At 50.2% G+C, this 21754-nt stretch overlaps 1 protein-coding gene across 1 annotated transcript in view; it reads right to left on the bottom strand.

Moving 5' to 3' along the window:
* Nucleotides 1-616: 616 nt before the first annotated feature.
* Nucleotides 617-21754, bottom strand: part of HGD (homogentisate 1,2-dioxygenase) — a 40057-nt gene continuing 18919 nt past the window's right edge. Inside the window, exons 5-14 of the mRNA XM_009906526.2 lie at nucleotides 17718-17777; nucleotides 16270-16361; nucleotides 15588-15622; nucleotides 12361-12440; nucleotides 12129-12228; nucleotides 5130-5254; nucleotides 3940-4044; nucleotides 3040-3166; nucleotides 1343-1524; nucleotides 617-769 (exon numbers count right to left, since the gene is read on the bottom strand). Of these exons, the coding sequence (XP_009904828.2) occupies nucleotides 638-769; nucleotides 1343-1524; nucleotides 3040-3166; nucleotides 3940-4044; nucleotides 5130-5254; nucleotides 12129-12228; nucleotides 12361-12440; nucleotides 15588-15622; nucleotides 16270-16361; nucleotides 17718-17777 (1038 nt within the window). The 3' untranslated portion in view covers nucleotides 617-637. The remainder of the gene's footprint in view (nucleotides 770-1342; nucleotides 1525-3039; nucleotides 3167-3939; nucleotides 4045-5129; nucleotides 5255-12128; nucleotides 12229-12360; nucleotides 12441-15587; nucleotides 15623-16269; nucleotides 16362-17717; nucleotides 17778-21754) is intronic.

Genomic DNA, 21754 nt, shown 5'->3' on the forward strand with positions numbered 1-21754 from the left:
GTAGCCAGGTGGGGGTTGGTCTCTTCTCCCAGGCAACTTGTGACAGAACAAGAGGACACAGTCTCAAGCTGTGCAGGGGGAAGTTTAGGCTTGATCTTAGAAATAAATTCTTCACACAAAGAGAGATTGGCCATTGGAATGTGCTGCCCAGGGAAGTGGTGGGCATCGCTGGAAGTGTTTAAGAAGAGACTGGATGAGGCACTTGGTGCCATGGTTTAGTTGATTAGATGGTGTTGGGTGATAGGTTGGACTTGATGATCTCAGAGGTTTTCTCCAACCTGGTCTATTCTATTCTATTCTATTCTATTCTATTCTATTCCATTCCATTCCATTCCATTCCATTCCATTCCATTCCATCCACACCAACCACACATGGGAAGAGTCATGCAAGTACTTCAGTTTTAGCATGTCACCAGGAAAACTTTAATTGGTACTTGAAAGTTAAGAATAATGGTGGGGGTTTTACTGCCTTTCCCAAGTTACATATGGGATGATCATTTTAGTAGCTTGGTGGCTACTGGAAATACTCTTCTGTGTTGGAGCACTCTGCTTTGCTTGAGTCGATTGTGCCTCCACACGTAGGAATGCTGGACCTCCCTGCTGTCACTCACATACTGCAAGCAAAAAATACTTCCCTTTACTTGCACTTGGGGTTGAAATGGCTCTTCAGAGGTTCCCAGCACTGGTAGTAGCTTTTATCTAGGCGATTGCAAGTCTGGAGGCCCCACTTGGTGACAGCCAGACTGAGGGAAGTTTCAAACATGAAGGCCTGTTGGGAAGAGTGAAGATAGGTTAGGGCAGGAGAGCAAAAGTTTAAATCCAGGCCAGGTGGCACTGCTCTACCACAAACCGGAGCTGGTTACATAGTCCAGCACTGGTTTCCAGCCTGATCAGCCCAGGAAGGAACTGCTTTTCAGAGCTGGCATTGCAATGCTACTATTAACTAGGTCTCAGGAGTGACTTTGGACTCCCTGGATGCCCAAGAAAGCCACCTTGATCCAAAAGCTCTAATTCAAGGTCTGCTGATGATCATCATTAGATTTTAGGAGGTGGAGAAAGGAGGGCAGTTGGGGGTTTCACTTCTTTGTCCATAGGCTAAGACCAAAATTCAATTAATCAGCATGAAAATTCCCAGCTTCCTGCTCAGGCAACAGTTTATGTGGGCAGATGATCAAAGCTGCCTGGCATTGCATAGCTCCAGGGGAGCTCCTGGTGCTGATCAGCAAGGGAGGTAAATGCTTTTCCAACTTGCCAGCAAGAAGCAAGGCTGTATTTTGAGAGTGACACAGCTGTGTTCTGCTGGGCTGCATTCAAAGTCTTGCTGACTCCCTTGGCTTCTTACCATGGTTCCTTCTGCAACCCTCTCAGGCTCCAGCTTGGCTTTGCTTGCCTTCTCAAAACAGTCAGCATCTGGCCCATGAGGAGTCATCATGCTGTGCAAGCTGCCCCCTCCAGGCTGGAAGCCTTCCTCCTTTGCTTCATAGTGGCCTTTGATGAGCCCCATGAACTCACTCATGCAGTTCCCTGTGGGAGGCATAGAGAAGAGGTTACAACACAGTGTGACTGGGAGGCTTCACAGCTGGGCTGTGAGCTCCTTGAAACCTATGAGCTAAGCTGGACCAGCAGTGGGGGTTCCTAAGCAGAGTATCACATGAGAGGACATTGTGGATCCTACAGGCAATGCTTGTAAAGCTGTGCAGGCTTTATTCTACTCTTACCAGGATTCAGAAATAGAGCTCCCTAATGAAGGTACTTTCATGTTGGTAGACCTATGCTTTTCCTACCACCTGGAGCTGTGTGATGTAACCTGATGTTTACAGACTTGGATAAGAGATCTTAAAGTGCTGTAAAGCAAGTTCAGTACAGTCATCCCTGTGTTGCAGGTGCTTGAAGCACAAAACAGAGCAGGTTGCCTCATTCCCACCCTGGTAGGATAATCCCATGTGGAGAACTGGATGTCTAGCATCCATTCAATGCAACATGTGGCCATGCTTTGTCAAGAAGAAACGAACAAACAAACAAATGCCAAAAGTAAATTGACTCTGGTAAGGGCAATCCTGAAACATCAACCAACTACTCTGCCTGAGAAGGAGTCCAGTTCCTGATTGCTGGCTTCTTAAATCATAGAATCAATAAGATTGGAAAAGACCTCAGAGATCATCAAGTCCAACCTGTCACCCAACACCTCAGGACTAACTAAACCATGGCTTCAAGTGCCACATCCAATCCCCACTTGAACACCTCCAGGGATGGTGACTCCACCACCTCCATGGGCAGCACATTCCAATGGCAAATTACTCTTTCTGGGAAGAACTTCTTCCTAACCTCCAGCCTAAACCTCCCCTGGCACAGCTTGAGACTGTGTCCTCTTGTTCTGGTGCTGGTTGCCTGGGACAAGAGCCCAACCCCCTCCTGGCTACAACCTCCCTTCAGGTAGTTGTAGAGAGCAATAAGGTCTCCCCTGAGCCTCCTCTTCTCCAGAGATATCGCTCTCACTGTGCCAGAGGTACCTCTGTCACTGTGCAGCAGGTAAAGAAGGGCTCAGGAGAGCCAGCTCACTGCTTTGCTGTAACTCTGATCCCATCTCCTGATGGCCTTGGGCAGTTCTGCATCCCTCTGTTGTTCTCACCACCTGTGACACCATAATTTTCTCTCTCCCGCTCCTTTTCTACCTACTCTAATGAGGTATTAAGAAATTCACGGCTGGATGACAGGACAATTTCTGACAGATTTGTGCAATGCCAAGTTCAATATGTTCCCAGTCTCAGTGGGAGCCCCTTGAGTACAGATGCATCCATCTATGCAGACACAACCAGCCCATCACCTCTGATTGGTTTTGTGATGCTCTAAATAGGAACACGTTTGGCTTTGTTTGTTTTCCGAGGAGGCACTGGCTGGCTCCAAGAGGCTGGCTCTTAACGCTGCCAAGGACAACACTTCAGAATGCCACATCCCTGTGTGTCCTCTCAAATAAATGGGGGCTGGCTTGCTTGTTTGTTTGTTTTTCTCTGTAGTCCTGTACTCAAAGAGCAGACATACGGTGGTAGTATGGCGGCCGGAAGGTGTTGTTAGCTACCCCCCAGCGTGGAGGAAATATGACGAAGTCAGCCAGGGCCACTCCAGGACGGGTTGTCTTGGCTGTCAGGACAGTGAAGATAGAAGGATCCTGAAAAAAAACAAACAAACATAAAATAAAAGGTGAAAGCATGAAACAGAGCAGGGCTCAGAGCTGCCAGCTCAGATCAGCCTTCCAGTAAACCTGGCTGATATAGGTCTCCCTTGCCAAAGGGATTCGTGATCTTGTGTGACAGCGCCCAGCATCTCAGTCCCATGCTGAATATGGCAGGAAAGAGATGGAACTGGATGGCTCTTCCTTTAGGCAGCCTTAGGGGTTGCTTAGCCTGGAGAAGAGGAGACTCAGGGGTGACCTTATTGCTCTCTACAACTACCTGAAAGGAGGCTGTGGACAGGTGGAGGTTGGTCTCTTCTCCCAAGCAACCAGCACCAGAACAAGAGGACACAGTCTCAGGCTGCACCAGGGGAGGTTTAGGCTGGTTAGGAGGAAATTCTACACAGAGAGAGTGATTGCCTATTGGGATGAGCTGCTCGGGGAGGTGGTGGAGTCACCATCACTGGAGGTGTTTAGGAGGAGACTTAATAGGGTGCTTGGTGCCATGGGTTAGTTGATTAGGTAGTGTTGGATGATAGGTTGGACTTGATGATCTTGAGGGTCTCTTCCAACCTGGTCTATTCTATTCTATTCTATTCTATTCTATTCTATTCTATTCTATTCTATTCTATTCTATTCTATTCTTTGTCTACAAGAGCTTGGGTTGGGCCCAGGGAAAGCAGTGCTGAGCCCCTGCTGCTCAGGGAAGGTTTGAACAGCACCATGCATCCATGCAGCATTGCCCTGCCATGCCCAGCTCCAGAACTTACCGCGTGGTCAAAAGCAACAGTGTTAATGACCATGAATTTGTCCAGCTGGTACTTGTAGGGTGTGTAGTTCCCATGCCAGGCTACAACATTGAAGGGGGAGAATTCCTACCAAAGCAAAGAGACAGAGGGTTACCATGCACAACCTTCCAACTTGCTGCATGAGTGCAAAGTGGGCAGCTCTACATCCCTCTGTTCTTACATAATGTCCTTTCTCCTGTTCCTTGTCTGTGTACTTTAATGAGATATTAAGAAACTCATGGATGGATGACAGGACAATTTCTGATGCATTTGTGCAATGTCAAGTTCAATAGGTGCCCAGTCTTGGTGCTGATGAGAGGTACACTGGCAGCCTGGAGCACAAAGTCCTTTAGGCAGAGCCCAACACTGCAAGGGAGTTGCAAAACTGTAAGGCATTTCCACCAGACCCACTCTCTAGGGTTTGGTCTCCAAGGGCAGACAGTAGTTGAACAAGGCCAGCTGCCACACTGGCTTTCTGGTAAAGAAACCATGTGTTTTTTTCACAGCAGCTCCTCTTTTCTACTCTGTCACCACAAATGTATGGAAACAGTGAGGCAAAGACCAGCGTTGAGTCTTTGGGCAAGCACATCTTCACCAACACTTATTTGCACCCTGAGGAGCCTCAGCTGGGAAGATGAGTGACCCAATCAAGCAAAGGCTCAGTCTTGCCCCACTTAACCCAGCAGAACCTCCTGAGACTACATGCTTGCTGCTGAGAACAAGTCTTACCAGGAGAGGCTGAAGGAACTGGGATTGTTTAGTCAGCAGAAAAGGAGGCTCAGAGTAGACCTCTCTACAACTCCCAGATGGGAGGTTGTGGCAAGATGGGTGTTGGTCTTTTCTCCCATGTAACTAGCAATAGGATGAAAACAAATGGCCTCAAGTTGTACCAGGGGAGATTTAGATTGGATATTAGGAAAAAATTATTTACTGAAAGAGTGGCCAAGGGTTGGAACAGGCTGACCAGGGAAGTGGTGGAGTCACCATCCCTGAAGATGTTCAAAAAACCATATAGATATGGCATGTCAGGGCCATGGTGGTGTTGGGTTGGCAGCTAGACTTGATCTTAGAGGTCTTTTCCATCCTTTATGATTTTATGAGTTGCTTATCCCAGGCCATGCACTAGAAGCTGGTGCACTTCAGGGTTACCTGTTCCCCAAGGGCATCCTCACCTGCTGGGCTGCAAACAGCTTGCCCTGGTACTTGCTGATCACTGTGTAACCTCCTGGCACTCGGCGGTCCTCATACCATGCTACGGGCACCAGGAAATCACGTGGGTTGGCCAGGCCATTGGCTCCTGTGGAAGAAAGAGAGATAGAATAGAATAGAATAGAATAGAATAGAATAGAATATAGAATATAGAATATAGAATATAGAATATAGAATATAGAATATAGAATATAGAATAGAATTAACCAGGTTGGTAAAGACCTTCGAGATCATCAAGTCCAACCTATCACCCAACACCATCTAATCAACTAAACCATGGCACCAAGCACCCCATCCAGTCTCTTCCTAAACACCCCCAGGGATGGTGACTCCACCACCTCCCTGGGCAGCACATTCCAATGGCCAAACTCTCTTTCTGGGAAGAATTTCTTCCTAACATCCAGCCTAAATCTCCCCTGTGCACCTTGAGATTCCAGAGCTCTTTGGGTGAGCTGCAAACACAGAGAGGCTGGCACAAATTCCTGGCTTTGTGGGTGCCATTCTGTATTTTGAATGATCTTACTGCTCCTTGGCCCACCACAAAAGCTGAAATAGTCATGTACTTCTTGTGCTTCTATGAGCAAGTAAATGTAATACAGCCTAGTATTTAAGCTTATCCTCACCTTCTGTGACTAACACAGGTCCCTTGTGAACAAGATTACTCCCCGAGGTCCCTTCTGAACAAGATTCATAGAATCATAGAATAGGTCAGGGTTGGAAGGGACCACAAGGATCATCTAATTCCAACCCCCCTGCCATGGGCAGGGACACCCCACACTAGATCAGGCTGGCCACAGCCTCATCCAGCCTGCTCTTAAACACTTCCAGGGATGGGGCCTCAACCACCTCCCTGGACAACCCATTCCAGGGCTTCAGCACTCTCATGGGGAAGAACTTCCTCCTCACCTCCAGCCTGAATCTCCCCACCTCCAGCTTCATTCCATTCCCCCTAGTCCTAGCACTCCCTGAGATCCTGAGAAGTCCCTCCCCAGCCTCCTTGTAGGCCCCCTTCAGATGACTATGCCATCCTCAATTAAAAGCAGGTAACAAACTAGAACACAGGAGGTTTCACTTGAGCATAAGAGAAAAATCATTTCCTCTGGCCTGGGGCACTGGAACAGGCTGCAGAGGCAGTTTTGGGCTATGCCTTTAAAATTTAGCTGCAGATTTCAAGCAGAAGAGTAGAAAAATATAAACAAATCACTGCTGGGTGTAAAAAGGAGAAGAAAAGATTATTCTAAACAAATTCATTGGCTAGATGTCTGGGATAAGAGAAGCTGTATCATAACAATTCTTCACATTTCACTTCTCTTTTCATTCCTTTTCTCCTCTGATCTTGGCTGCTCTGCTTTGCCTGGGAGAAGATAATGCTTCTGGTTGACCTTGAGATAAGACTAATGCTGCTTTCTCCCAGCTTCTCTCTCTCTCTCTCTGATACAGGGGGATTTGGGAGGTTTGGAGGGGAGGCAGTGGAGCACCTTCCCTGGTCTTTTGGATCAGGGGGGTGTCCTTGTTATTTGCTAATTGTAAATACCTGTGTAATATTGTAACTCCTGTATATTTTAGAATAGAATAGAATAAACCAGGTTGGAAGAGACCTTCAAGATCATCGAGTCCAACCTATCATCCAACACCACCTAATCTACTAAACCCTGCAACCAAGCATCCTGTCAAGCCTCGCCCTGAGCACCCAGTTCAAGAGAGACAGAGACCTGCTGGAGAGAGTCCAAGGGAGAACCACAAAGATGATTAGGGGACTTGAGCATCTCCCCAGTGAAGAGACACTGAGAGCTCTGGGGCTGTTTAGTCTGGAGAAGACTGAGAGGGGATCTGATCAATGTCTATCAATACCTGAGGGGTGGGTGTCAAGTGGAAGGGGCTAAGTTCTTTTGGGTGGTGCACAGGAATAAGACAAGGAATGGCGACCCCACCACCTCCCCAGGCAGCCCATTCCAAGGGGCAATCACTCTCTCTGTGTAAAACTTCCTCCTAACATCCAGCCTAAACCTCCCCTGGTGCAGCCTGAGACTGTGTCCTCTTGTTCTGGTGCTGGTTGCCTGGGAGAAGAGATCAACCTCTGCCTGACTACAACCTCCCTTCAGGTAGTTGTAGACAGCAACAAGGTCACCCCTGAGCCTCCTCTTCTCCAGGCTAAGCAACCCCAGCTCCCTCAGCCTCTCCTCACAGGGCTGTGCTCCAAGCCCCTCACCAACTTTATTGCCCTTCTCTGAACACGTTCCAGCAAGTCAGCATCCTTCCTAAACTGAGGGGCCCAGAACTGGACACAGGACTCAAGGTGTGGTCTAACCAGTGCAGTGTACAGGGGCAGAATGACCTCCCTGCTCCTGCTGGCCACACTGTTCCTGATGCAGCCCAGGATGCCATTGGCCATCCTGGCTGCCTGGGCACACTGCTGGCTCTTGTTCAGCCTACCATCAACCAGCACCCCCAGGTCCTTCTCCACCTGGCTGCTCTCCAGCCACTCTGACCCCAGCCTGTAGCTCTGCATGGGGTTGCTGTGGCCAATGTGCAGAACCTGGCACTTGGATGTGTTCAATCTCATGCCCTTGGACTCTGCCCATCTGCCCAGCCTGTCGAGGTCCCTCTGCAGAGCCTCTCAACCCTCCAGCAGATCAACTCCTGCCCCCAGCTTGGTGTCATCTGCAAATGTACTGATGATGGACTCAATGCCCTCATCCAGATAATTTTGGACAGATTTTGTCCATACTCATTGCATTCCATTCTAGAGTGTAGTTTTTGCTTGTAAATGCAGCTTCATTTGCTTCTAACTGAGTTAGTTTGGCTCAAGTTAATGCTGGGGGAAACTTCAACCCACCACAGCTGCCCAGAGAGGCTGTGGAGTCTCCTGCTTTGGAGACTTTCAAACCCCACCTGGGCATCTCCTTGGGCAACCTGCTCTAGAGGAACCTGCTCTAGAAGTGGGGGTTGGATTAGGTGATCTCCAGAGGTCCCTTCCAACCCCTGCCATAAAAATGTAGGGTGAGTTGCTCTCCTTTTTCTTTTGGACATCCTGCTGACTGGACACTTAGTCATGCAGCAGAGGCCAAACACATGTCTGAATGCTTGCATAAAGAGGGATACTGATACCTACAGCCAGGGTTAGTCTGGCTCAAGTTAATGCTGGGGGAAACTTCAACCCACCACAGCTACCCCTACTTACAGAATCTGGGCCCACTAAGGGTGTTGGCAGCACCAGGAATGCCTTTTCAAAGTGTGAAACACCATGCAGGTGCTGACATGTTCTTTTCAGCATTAGTTATGAAGTGTTTGGGAGCTTCTTGGGTAAAAATGCAGACATTACTACCTGCTGCTAAGGTGTAACAGTTGATGCTTCTCTCCAGCTGTCACTTGCTCAAGTGAAAAGTGAAGCTAGAATTAAGACAGGCTGAAATACAAAGGATCTTGGGCTCTGAGGAGAAGGTGGGTAGATGGTGAGAAGAGGAGCTCTTATAATTGCCACCTCCTGGAAAGGTTTACAGGCAAGTGCACTCATTTTCTTTTCTCCAGCAAGTGAACCTTATAATAGATTCCTGCCTTCTGGAGACCAAAAAAGAAATGAAACTCCAAATCCAGCTCAACAGCCTCTGTAAAAAAATAGCTAATGGGAAACCTCATTACCAACAGGCTGAGACAGCAGTGTCAATACTCAAGTGGATCAGGCACAGAGTGCAAGTAGGTGAAGGCAGGTGACCTCAGGTGGCTGAAAGGAGAGCTGCTGAAAAAATATCACTGGAGGCTGGATGTGGAAAGAGGTGTGCCCAGCATGTCACATGGGAGAGATGCTGGAGTGAGATCCCATAAGTCCCATCAAATAGCTGGAAATAGGACTGGTTCCCCACTGCAGGTACAAGCAGCTTTGGTTTCAGTATGGCTATGAGATGTTGGCAAAGGCCACATAAATATAGGTGGGACATGCCAAGCTTGTTACTGCTTGGTAATACCTAGCTCAGTTTTCTTCAAGCATGGCCAGTCTTTTAGATCTACCTGAGAGCTATGAAAGAAGTCCAACCCAGTGGGGGAAGAAAAATCACAGAATCACAGAATCACCAAGGTTGGAAGAGACCTCAAAGATCATCGAGTCCAACCTGTCACCACAGACCTCATGACTAAACCATGGCACCAAGTGCCACGTCCAATCCCCTCTTGAACACCTCCAGTGATGGTGACTCCACCACCTCCCTGGGCAGCACATCCCAATGGCTAACAATTCTCTCAGTGAAGAACTTTCTCCTCACCCCCAGCCTAAACTTCCCCTGGCACAGCTTGGCCAACCCAACCTAAAATCAAAACCAACCCATCCCAAACCACCATTCTGATAGTGGAGAAATATTGGTGCCAGGTTCTGTGGTTATTTTAGCTGCGTGAATGGAAGCTTCACTTCCCTTCCCTGAGACAATCTTAGCAGCAGTAACCAAGGGGTGTTTTTCTCATCAACAAAAGTTTGCAGGCAAGTATTCCAGGGATCATAGAATGGCAGAGGTTAGGAAGGAACTCCAAAGATCATTTAGTCCAACCTACATGCCAAAGCAGCTTCACTTAGAGCAGGTTAGAATAGAATAGAAAAGAATAGAATAGAATTAACCAGGTTGGAAAAGACCTCAGAGATCATCAAGTCCAACCTATCACCCAACACCATCTAATCAACTAAACCATAGCACCAAGTGCCTGATCCAGTCTCTTCCTAAACACCTCCAGTGATGGTGACTCCACCACCTCCCTGGGCAGCACATTCCAATGGCCAATCTCTCTTTCTGGGAAGAACTTCTTCCTAACCTCCAGCCTAAACCTCCCCTGGCACAGCTTGAGACTGTGTCCTCTTGTTCTGGTGTTGGTTGCCTGGGAGAAGAGACCAACCCCCACCTGGCTACAACCTCCCTTCAGGTTGCACAGGAACATGCCCAGGTAGGTCTTGAAAGTCTCCAGAGAAGGACACCACACAGCCTCTCTGGGCAGCCAGTGCTCTGCCATCCTCACGGGAAAGAAGTTCTTTAAGTTCTAGTGAAACCTCCTGTATTCTAGTGTGTACCTTCTGGCCCTTGTTCTATCACTGAGCACCACAGAAAAGAGCCCAGCACCATCTTCTTGACTTCCACCCTTTAAGTATTGATAATATCCCTTCTCAGTATTCTCTTAACCAGGATAAAGAGCCCCAGGTCTCTCAGCTTCTCCACTGGATCCTCTCTCCAGTAGTTCCCTGTGCCTCTTGAGCTGGAGAACCCAGAACTGGACACAACACTCCAGGTTTGGCCTCACCAGGGCAGAGCAGAGGAGAACATTCCTTGGCTTGCTGGCCTGTCTCTTCTTAATGTACCCCAGGATACTGTTGGTCTTCTTGGCCATGAAGGCACATTATTGGCTCATGGTGAACTTGTCCTCCAGCACTCCCTGGTTCTTCTCCACAGAGCTGCTTTCAGGTCAGCCCCTAACCTGCACTCCCCAAGGAAGGTGAGCAGCTCCAGAGAGATGGCTGTGAAAGCACAGCAAGGACGACGGAGCTTCAGCCGCCACGCTCCCGCGCAATCTCTTTGTCACGGCAGCAGGAGGCTGTGCCTGGATGATCTGCAGCATTGCACACACCAGCAGGCAGCTGGCAGGGAGGATCTGTGATTTATGAGAGCTAGCCCTGTGCTCTGTGAAAGCAGATCCACCCTGGCAGCACAACACAGGATGTGAATGCGGTGCTGATCCGAGTCCTCCGCTGCTCATTCTATTGATTGCTAATTCTCCAAGAGGAACAGCTTCTGACACTGAAGCACTCCAGGCTCTGGGGCTCTAAGGTGCCTCTGCTAACAGAGGTCAGGGGGAAAAAAAAACCCACTTGATTAAACCTAAAATGGGGCTTCAGGAATACCTGTTGCCTCTGAAACCTGCCTTTGTTTTTACTGGGTAAATCATAGAATCATAGAATCAATAAGGTTGGAAAAGACCTCAGAGATCATCAAGTCCAACCTGTCACCCAACACCTCATGACTAACTAAACCATGGCACCAAGTGCCACGTCCAATCCCCTCCTGAACACCTCCAGGGATGGGGACTCCACCACCTCCCTGGGCAGCACATTCCAACAGCTAACAACTCTCTCAGTGAAGAACTTTCTCCTCACCTCCAGCCTAAGCCTCCAGCAGCTTGAGACTGTGTCCTCTTGTTCTGGTGCTAGTTGCCTGGGAGAAGAGGCCAACCCCCACCTGGCTACAACCTCCCTTCAGGTAGTTGTAGACAGCAATAAGGTCTCCCCTGAGCCTCTTCTTCTAGAGGCTAGACAACCCCAGCTCCCTCAGCCTCTCCTCACAGGGCTGTGCTCAAGGCCTCTCCCCAGCTTTGTTGCCCTTCTCTGGACACGTTCAAGAGTCTCAATGTCCTTCTTAAACTGAGGGGCCCAGAACTGGACACAGGACTCAAAGTGTAACCAGTGCTGAGCACAGGGCAGAATGACTTCCCTGCTCCTGCTGGCCACACTATTCCTGATGCAGGCCAGGATGCCACTGGCCTTCTTGGCCACCTGGGCACACTGCTGGCTCATGTTCAGCTGGCTGTCAATCAGTACCACTAGGTCCCTTTCTGTTTGGCTGCTCTCCCACCTCTCCAGTTTATGCCACACCTGTAAGTCAGAGGCATCAGTGATGAGGGCCTTTTGAGTTTCTTTTGGTAGGAACAGGTTCAGAGACAGCAGACAGGGACTCTCAGACCAGAAAGGAAGAGAGAAAATGGGAGGGAAGTGGTTCCTTTAGTCCCAGGGGAAAATCAGCACCACTGAGCTGGCATACTGTTCCAGGGGGATGCTTGCTCTGCTGGGGAGCAGCGGTACAGGGACAAAAAGCATTATCCTGCAGGAGCATCTGCTTGGAAGGATGTGTTACATGGGAGAGAAAAGGATGGACTGAGGCTTGCAATTCCTGTCTCTTTATATAAAATTCACTGTAGGTCTGATGGGAGATTGTTACCAATGGGTCCCAGGTCAGGCAGCTCAAAATGTGCCCCATACACCTCCAGGATGTAGCCTCTGGTCTCTCCAAACACCTCCACACTGAAGCGCATTCCTAGCTGCAAAACAGAGGAAGAAAATGGCATCCTCCCAGGGCTTGCCTGACAAACCATGAACAGCTGAATGCAGCAGCTGGCTTGCTCCAGTGTCAGGCTCTGAGCAGCCACAGGAAAGGTGCTGTCAGCCCTTACCTGAATGACACAGATTTCATTGGGCTCCACCATCATCTTCCCAAACTCAGTTGTGATGAGCAGTTTCCCTTGCTGGGGCACTGTGAAAATAAAAAGCAGGCAGAGAAGCTGAAGCAATGTGATGATTGCCACCACCTCCTTCCCCCCAAAACACTCAGGCTCCAAAAAAAGAGCAATGCCTCCTGTCTGGCCCTGATTCACATCAGGACTGGGCTCCCTCTCCCATGCAGAACCTTGCAGCAGAGCTGCCCAGACAGGTCTGGGGCTTCTAGACCAGCCCCACAGCCCCCATGTCACACCAGGTACCTGCATGAGGTTAGAGCATCCTTGACTTTGTGCCTTGATGCAAAGTTTATGCCACAGTCCAAAGGAGAGGCTGAGGGAGCTGGGATTGTTTAGCCTGGAGAAGAGGAGGCTCAGGGGAGACCTTATTGCTCTCTACAACCATCAGAAGGGAGGTTGTAGGCAGGAGGCGGTTGGTCTCTTCTCCCAGGCAACCAGCACCAGAACAAGAAAATAGAATAGAATAGAATAGGAATAGAATAGAATTAACCAGGCTGGAAAAGACCTTCGAGATCATCAAGTCCAACCTATCACCCAACACCACCTTATCAACTAAACCATGGCACCAAGTGCCTCATCCAGTCTCCTCTTAAACACTTCCAGTGATGGTGACTCCACCACCTTCCTGGGCAGCACATTCCAATGGCCAGTCTCTCTTTCTGGGAATAATTTGTTTCTAACATCCAGCCTAAACCTCCCCTGGTGCAGCTTGAGACTGCATCTTCTTGTTCTGGTGCTGGTTGCCTGGGAGAAGAGATCAACCCCAACTGGCTACAACCTCCCTTCAGGTAGTTGTAGAGAGCAAGAAGGTCTCCCCTGAGCCTCCTCTTCTCCAGGCTAAGCAACCCCAGCTCCCTCAGCCTCTCCTCACAGGGCTGTGCTCCAAACCCCTCCCCAGCTTTGTTGCCCTTCTCTGGACACCTTCCAGCATCTCAAGATCTTTCCTAAACCAAGGGGCCCAGAACTGGTCTCAAGCTGCACCAGGGGAAGTTTAGGCTGGAGGTGAGGAGAAAGTTCTTCACTGAGAGAGTTGTTAGCCATTGGAATGTGCTGCCCAGGGAGGTGGTGGAGTCACCGTCCCTGGAGGAGTTCAAGAGGGGATTGGATGTGGCACTTGGTGCCATGGTTTAGTCATGAGGTCTGTGGTGACAGGTTGGACTTGATGATCTTTGAGGTCTCTTCCAACCTTGGTGATTCTGTGATTCTGCTCCATTTTGGGCCATATCTGCCTGCCTCATGATCTTCACGTAAACCATGCACGTACCCATCCTTGTTATGACTGTGGCAGCAGGAGATAGCTGGGAATAATTCATTCTCCCTGCTTCCTGAGAGCAAAAGCAACGCTTGACTAACATCTGCATTATTTTCTGTGCCTGCCCTGGCCCTGGAGAGCTCACATTTTGAATTGAAAAAGCAGCAGATTTATACAACCTGCCCCAAGACTTTCACTTCACGGCAGCGAGGGAGCTGAGAGAGAACACTTTAATAGCTATTTGATGAGAGGAATGTTTCTGTGGGTAACCTGAAGGCATGTTTGTCCCATGGTCAGGAAAGATACAAGCAAATATCAGACTTCTGCTATCACTCAGAAGCTTTTTCAGCATGTACACACTTTATGTGCCAGCCTCAACGCTTATCATGGCAGCCTGGCTGCCTGAGGCTGGCAGTACGTGGGAGCTAAGCTGCCGTGCCAAATGCTCTTGGACTGAAAGCAAGGAAGGCATCTAGCTGTAAGCTGTTCAGAAAACCTGAGGTTTGTGTTTCCCAGAAAACTTCCTCTGTGGTGTGCCTAATATCAGTCTGGGGAGTGCTGGGGAACTGATCCCTGAGGAGCACGCCGAGGAATCTGGGTCGCTGCTCAGGAAAACAAACGCTGAGGTCTGGCACAGAGACGTGCTCTCTGCTGCACAGGAGTGGTGCAACCCTTCCAACAGCCCAGCTGCTGCCAGACCACCAAGTGTGGATGGCAGGAGGGTGAAGCCAGTGTTGTCTACAACTCCCCAAAAGGAGGGCTATAGTGAGGTGGGGGTTGGTCTCTTCTCCCTAGTAAACAAGGGATAGAATGAGAGGAAATGGCCTCAAGTTGCAGCAGGGGAGGTTTAGACTGGGTATTAGGAAAACTTTCTTTACTGAAAGAGTGGTCAGGCATTGGAACAGGCTGCCCAGGGAAGTGGTGCAATCACCATCTCTGGAGCTGTTAAAAATGTAGATATGGCACTTTGGGACACTGCACTTTGGCCACAGCAACCCCATGCAGTGCTACAGGCTGGGGACAGAGTGGCTGGAGAGCGGCCAGGCAGAGAGAGTCGTGAGAGTACTGGCTGACAGTAGGCTGAACATGAGCCTGCAGTGTGCCCAGGAGGCCAAGAAGGCCAATGGCATCCTGGCCTGCATCAGGAACAGTGTGGCCAGCAGGAGCAGGGAAGTCATTGTGCCCTGCACTCATCACTGGTTAGGCCTCACCTTGAGTCCTGTGTCCAGTTCTGGGCTCCTCAGTTTAAGAAGGACATTGAGACACTTGAAGGTGTCCAGAGAAGGGCAACAAGGCTGGGGAGGGGTTTGGAGCACAGCCCTTTGAGGAGAGGCTGAGGGAGCTGGGGTTGCTTAGCCTGGAGAAGAGAAGGCTCAGGGGAGACCTCATTGCTGTGTACAACTACCTGAAGGGAGGTTGTAGCCAGGTGGGGGTTGGTCTCTTCACCCAGGCAACCAGCACCAGAACAAGAGGACACAGTTCTAAGCTGCATCAGGGGAAGTTTAGGCTGAAGGTGAGGAGAAAGTTCTTCCCAGAAAGAGTAATTGGCCACTGGAATGTGCTGCCCAGGGAGGTGGTGGAGTCCCCATCCCTGGAGGTGTTCAAGAGGGGATTGGATGTGGCACTTGGTGCCATGGTTTAGTTAGTCCTGAGGTGTTGGGTGACAGGTTGGACTTGATGATCTCTGAGGTCCTTCCCATCCTTATTGATTGTATGACCGTGGTGATGCTGGGTTGACAATTGAACTTTAGGAAGGTAAAGTTCTTTTCCAACTGAAACAATTCTATGATTTTATGATTCTCCTCTAAATTGTGCCTGTAGGGCTCAGTGCTCTGGATGAACAGGCAGGCAGGCAGGTGGCAACCCAGGTAGACCCTCGTGGGGAAAAGAAAAAGCCTAATTATCTACTCACCAATCAGGAAGTCACCATCTGAATTATAAAGGCATCTGTAGAAAAAGAAGAAAAGGAAGGTCAAGGTGCTGTAAGCCCCAGGCACCTGTGCACTCCATGACTCCAGCCACTGAGTTTTGATCTTGGATAGTGATGTGGCAGAGGTCTCCCCTTCAGCACCAGAGATGCTATTTGCAGGTCAGTGAATGCAGTATCCTGACTGGTGCAGATGAGGCAGGGAGGTTCAATGTGCCTGGTCTGGAAGCAAGAGTTCCTCCAGCCTTTGCAAGGTCCCTGCCTCTGTAGCCATGGATGCCTCAGGTGTGATAAATGGAGGAGCAGGGCTGACTTTGCCCATGAGCTGCTGCAGAGGGGAAGCTGTGTGTGTGCTGACCTCCAAGGAGCAGCTCTGGTTCCTGTGACAAGAGCAGCTGGATACATCACATCCCCTCTTGCTTCATCACCAAGTCTAGCTTCCTCCTTCTGATGGCTCCCCATTCACTCCCGCATTGGTTGGCCATGGGCCACAACCTGCTTCACAGACCTGTGCCACGGGCAGCACAAACACCTCCACCTCTGCACACAGGAGCACAGGGGCGTGAAGACAGTGGCACTGGGAACAGCTAGGCACAGCAGTGACAAACATGCACATGCAGACAGAGAGCTTGGGGCAGCCTGAGCCTCTGGTGTTGCAGTCACTGACCTGTTGAACATGGAGATGTTGCAGACATAAATATGGATGGCGATGCCGTGGCGTCCTCTGGGCTCACCAGCACCACACAAGGTGTGCAGTCCCTATGGACAGACCCACAGCACTGGGTGACAACAGCAAGCTGTGGGGCAGGGGCCAGTCCCCTCTCCTCCCCTTATCCCACACTCTCTCACACAATGGTAGGGGTTGGAAGGGACCTCCAGAGACCATCTAGTCCAACCCCCTTGAGTTTTGGAGGTCTCCAGAGAAGAAGACTCCACAAGCTCTCCGTTTGCCCTCAAAGGAAAGATGTTTTTCCTTAAGTTCAAGAAAACCTCCTGTCTTCTAGTTTTTACCTGCTGCCCCTTGGCCTATCACTGCCCTATCTTCACCTCCAATACTGCTACCAGCCTTCTGCCAAACATGTTGGCTTTTCCTTTAATATATTAAGGGTTTCGTAAAATCCATGTAAGCTGGGGTATTCCAGCCCAGGGACTGGGGACAAGTGGGAGTTGTTTGGTTTTCCTTATTCCTTGGTCACAACAACACCAGGCAGTGCTACAGGCTGGGGACAGAGTGGTTGGAGAGCAGCCAGCCAGAAAGGGACCTGGGGGCACCAGTTGGCTGTAGGCGGAACATGAGCCAGCAGTGCGCCCAGATGGCCAAGAAGGCCAATGGCATCCTGGCCTGTATCAGGAACAATGTGGCCAGCAGGAGCAGGGAAGTCATTGTGCCCTGTACTCAGCACTGGTTAGGCCACACCTTGAGCCCTGTGTCCAGTTCTGGGCCCCTCAGTTTTAGGACATTGAGACACTTGAACGTGTCCAGAGAAGGGCAACAAGGCTGGGGAGAGGCCTTGAGCACAGCCCTGTGAGGAGAGGCTGAGGGAGCTGGGGTTGCTTAGCCTGGAGAAGAGGAGGCTCAGGGGAGACCTTCTTGCTCTCTACAACTCCCTGTAGGGAGGTTGTAGCCAGGTGAGGGTTGGTCTCTTCTCCCAGTTCTAGCACCAGAACAAGAGGACACAGTCTCAAGCTGTGCCAGGGGAGGTTTAGGTTCAAGGTGAGGAGAAAGTTCTTCCCAGAAAGAGAGATTGGCCATTGGAATGTGCTGCCCAGGGAGGTGGTGGAGTCACCATCCCTGCAGGTGTTCAGAATGAGACTGGATGTGGCACTTGGTGTCATGTTTTAGTAGTCATGAGGTGCTGGGTGACAGGTTGGACTTGATGATCTCTGAGGTCTTTTCCAACCTTATAGATTCTATGATTCTATGAAAGGCAACAAAGAAAACCAAACCCACTGTCAGCTGGTTGAAATCTGGGATCCTCTCCCCTCCCACAGAGGCTCTGCAAGCCCAGTGGTGTCAACCCCACTGCGGTTCACCCAGCTCTGAGCATCCCACATGCCCTTCCAGCCCCCAAACAGAGATAAAGGCTGCCCAGGTACCCTGGCCACCAGACTTACGCTCACGAAGTCCACCTCATGCTGAGGGGCTTTGGGGATCTCAAAAGGTTTCCATCGCAGCTAAATTGAGGCAAACAAAAAGCAAGATGGTGATGGCAGTGGTTGTAACACAAACAGGGGTGACCTTAAAGCAAGCAGGCACACCTCCCACCCTGCTCCCCCATCCTTTATTAGCTGAGGTAGCTTACTCTTTCCTCTTTGCTTAATTTGGCTTACAGGTGTCCTTTTCCCCTTTTTTTTAGAGAGTTGGTTTTTTCTTTTCCATTTTAATCATTTTTTTTTTACAAAATAATGATAGAACAGAATAGAATAAACCAGGTTGGAAGAGCCCTTCAAGATCATCGAGTCCAACCTATCACCCAACACCATCTAATCAACTAAACCATGGCACCAAGCACCCCATCAAGTCTCCTCCTGAACACCTCCAGTGATGGTGACTCCACCACCTCCCTGGGCAGCACATTCCAATGGGCAATCACTCTCTCTGTGAAGAACTTCTTCCTGACCTCCAGCCTAAACCTCCCCTGGCACAGCTTGAGACTGTGTCCTCTTGTTCTGGGGCTGGTTGCCTGGGAGAAGAGACCAACCCCTTTCTGGCTACAACCACCTTTCAGGTAGTTTTAGAGAGCAATAAGGTCTCCCCTGAGCCTCCTCTTCTCCAGGCTAAACAATCCTCAGCTCCTTCAGCCTCTCCTCACAGGGCTGTGTTCCAAGCCCCTCACCAACTTTGTTGCCCTCCTCTGGACACCTTCCAGCAACTCAACATCTCTCCTAAAATGAGGGGCCCAGAACTGGACACAGGACTCAAGCTGTGGTCTAACCAGTGCAATGTACAGGGGCAGAATGACCTCCCTGCCCCTGCTGGCCACACTGTTCCTGATGCAGGCCAGGATGCCATTGGCCTTCTTGGCTGCCTGGGCACACTGCTGGCTCATGTTCAGCCTACCATCGACCAGCACCCCCAGGTCCCTCTCTGCCTGGCTGCTCTCCAGCCACCCTGACCCCAGCCTGTAGCACTGCATGGGGTTGCTGTAGCCAATGTGCAGAACCTGGCACTTGGATGTGTTCAATCTCATGCCCTTGGACTCTGCCCATCTGTCCAGCCTGTCCAGGTCCCTCTGCAGAGCCTCTCTACCCTCCAGCAGATAAGCTCTTGCCCCCAGGTGATGATAGGGTCAAGGTTAAAAAAAGAGAGGTAATCCTGCTTAAAATCTGCCCCTTCCTCTGTTACTAACAACACTGTGGAGAGCAAAGAAATTCAGGTGAGCCAGCTTTCCACAGCCACATCATCACGGCCCTGTGCTCCACTCTGCGCTGGATGACTCACTCCCTCCGTGACCCCAGCATGACACCCCCATTTGCTCCACCTCATTTGCCCTGCATCTGAAGCAGAAATATCTCTACCTGCATAAATGGGAGCTGAGAGCTAATTACTTCTTGCAAAGCCTGATGAGATCCTCAGGCAGAAGGAGTCAGAGAAGCCTGAAGTATTTATTATCACTAATATCACATTAAGGGTCTCTGAAGCACTTGGGAGTGAGGTGCTGCAGCTGAGAGCCCTTCACTGAGGGAAGTTTAGTGTGGACCAATCCAAACACCAAAAAATAGAGGGATGTGGATGTGACTATCTGACAGAAGCATCCTCTGCAACAATATGCTTGACCCCAGGTGAAAGTGGCTGTGACTCCAGGCATCCATGGGGTTTGGAGCACAGCTCTATGAAGAGAGGCTGAGGGAGCTGGGGTTGCTTAGCCTGGAGAAGAGGAGGCTCAGGGGAGACCGTCTTGCTCTCTAAAACTACCTGAAGGGAGGTTGTAGCCAGGTGGGGGTTGGTGTGTTCTCCCAGACAACCAGCACCAGAACAAGAGGACACAGTCTCAAGCTGCACCAGGGGAGGTTTAGGCTCTATGTCAGGAAGAAGTTCTTCCCAGAAAGAGAGATAGACCATTGGAATGTGCTGCCCAGGGAGGTGGTGGAGTCACCATCACTGGAGGTATTTAGGAAGAGACTGGATGGGGTGCTTGGTGCCATGGTTTAGTTGATTAGATGGTGTTGGGTGACAGGTTGGACTTGATGATCTCAAAGGTCTCTTCCAACCTGGTTAATTCTCCTCTCCTCTCCTCTCCTCTCCTCTCCTCTCCTCTCCTCTCCTCTCCTCTCCTCTCCTCTCCTCTCCTCTCCTCTCCTCTCCTCTCCTCTCCTCTCCTCTCCTCTCCTCTCCTCTCCTCTCCTCTCCTCTCCTCTCCTCTCCTCTCCTCTCCTCTCCCTCTCCTCTCCCTCTCCTCTCTCTCTCCTCTCCCTCTCCTCTCTCTCTCCTCTCCCTCTCCTCTCCCTCTCCTCTCCCTCTCCTCTCCCTCTCCTCTCCCTCTCCTCTCCCTCTCCTCTCCCTCTCCTCTCCTCTCCCTCTCCTCTCCCTCTCCTCTCCTCTCCCCTCCCTCTCCTCTCCCTCTCCTCTCCCTTTCCTCTCCCTCTCCTCTCCTCTCCTCTCCTCTATTTTGCTGCTTTTAGCTACCTGACCTGGTGGTTCCTGACATGCTTTTAGGCTGGTGCTCTGAGAAAACAAAGTTTATGGGAGCCTGTGCTGGCCACCCCCCCCCCCCCCATTCTGGACTATGTGAAATTTCAGCTACAGTTGAAAGAGACACAAAGATCGTTAAATCCCTCCAAGCCTCCTGGAAGTTTTGCAAACCCAAATCAAAATGTAGGTGCCCAAGGAATTTGTCAGGCTCTCCTGGAGAGCCATCCTCAGGAGGAAGCAGGCAGCTGTACCCAGCATGTGCATCTGCCAGTAAAGCTGAGCAAAGCAGAGGCTCACTGACAATGAAACAGCTGCACCCAGGGCTGGCCTCATGGTTTGGCCTTCTCCACTCTACTCTCTGAAGCTGTCTGCTTCCTGAGGGCATCCCACCACAGCAGCAGCTTTGCATCACCTGGACTGGTTCTATTCCTTCTCCCTTTCTCCCCTCATCCCCTTTGCTGCTGGGCAGAGGCATATTTTCCTCCCCAGGAGACCTGGGCAGCTTCATGCTGGTGCCTGCTCAGGGTCACATTGCTGAGACACCAGGTGGAGGGGAAGAGGTTGCTGGAGAATCTGCATATTTTTGATGGAGACACCAAATGTAACCAGCAGCAGATCAGATGTGACCCTTATGAAGTGACAACTCACAGAAGAGTCAATAAGATAGTGCTGAACCTCAGGGTTTGCTTACAGACTTCTTTAAAGCACATTTTCATTGATCATAGTATAGTATCATAGTATCAGTCAGGGTTGGAAGGAACCACAAGGATCATCTAGTTCCAACTCCCCTGCCATGGGCAGGGACACCCCACACTAGATCAGGCTGGCCACAGCCTCATCCAGCCTGCTCTTAAACACCTCCAGGGATGGGGTCTCATTCCCATTCCAGGGCTTCACCACTCTCATGGGGAAGAACTTCCTCCTCACTTCCAGTCTGAATCTCCCCACCTCCACCTTCATTCCATTCCCCTTAATCCTATCACTGCCTGACATCCTGAGAAGTCCCTCCCCATCTCCTGGTTAGCAAGGAGATGATTTCATCTAAGCTGGTGAAAAATGACAGATTTGAGGGTTGCTTTCCTTTGCTTCCAAAGACAGCCTTCCTGATACAAATCAGAGCCAGTGCAAAGCGTTGCCAGAAGGTGCTCCAGAGGCTGCTGCAACCTTCCCTGCCTCCTGTTTACTTCATGGCAGGTGTGCAGGCCAGTGATGGCATCTTAACTTGGAAGTGCTCTTCTAATGATTGTACTAAGCCTTCAGGACTGGGAATTGAGACCCAGTTGACAGAAACCACAGTGAAATACTGACAGAAAGGACATAGAATCATAGAATCAATAAGGTTGGAAAAGACCTCACAGATCATCAGGTCCAACCTGTCACCCAAGACCTCAGACACGTGAAGGGACAAAGAGAAAAGACCCTGAAGGCCAGGAGGAGATATATATAGAGAGAAAGGCATGAGAGAGAAACAATTGTTAGGTAAAATGACAGTCTAAAGGGAAGGAAATATTCTCACTGA

Source organism: Dryobates pubescens, chromosome 8, assembly GCF_014839835.1.
Source record: "Dryobates pubescens isolate bDryPub1 chromosome 8, bDryPub1.pri, whole genome shotgun sequence".
In the NCBI taxonomy this organism is placed as follows: domain Eukaryota; kingdom Metazoa; phylum Chordata; class Aves; order Piciformes; family Picidae; genus Dryobates; species Dryobates pubescens.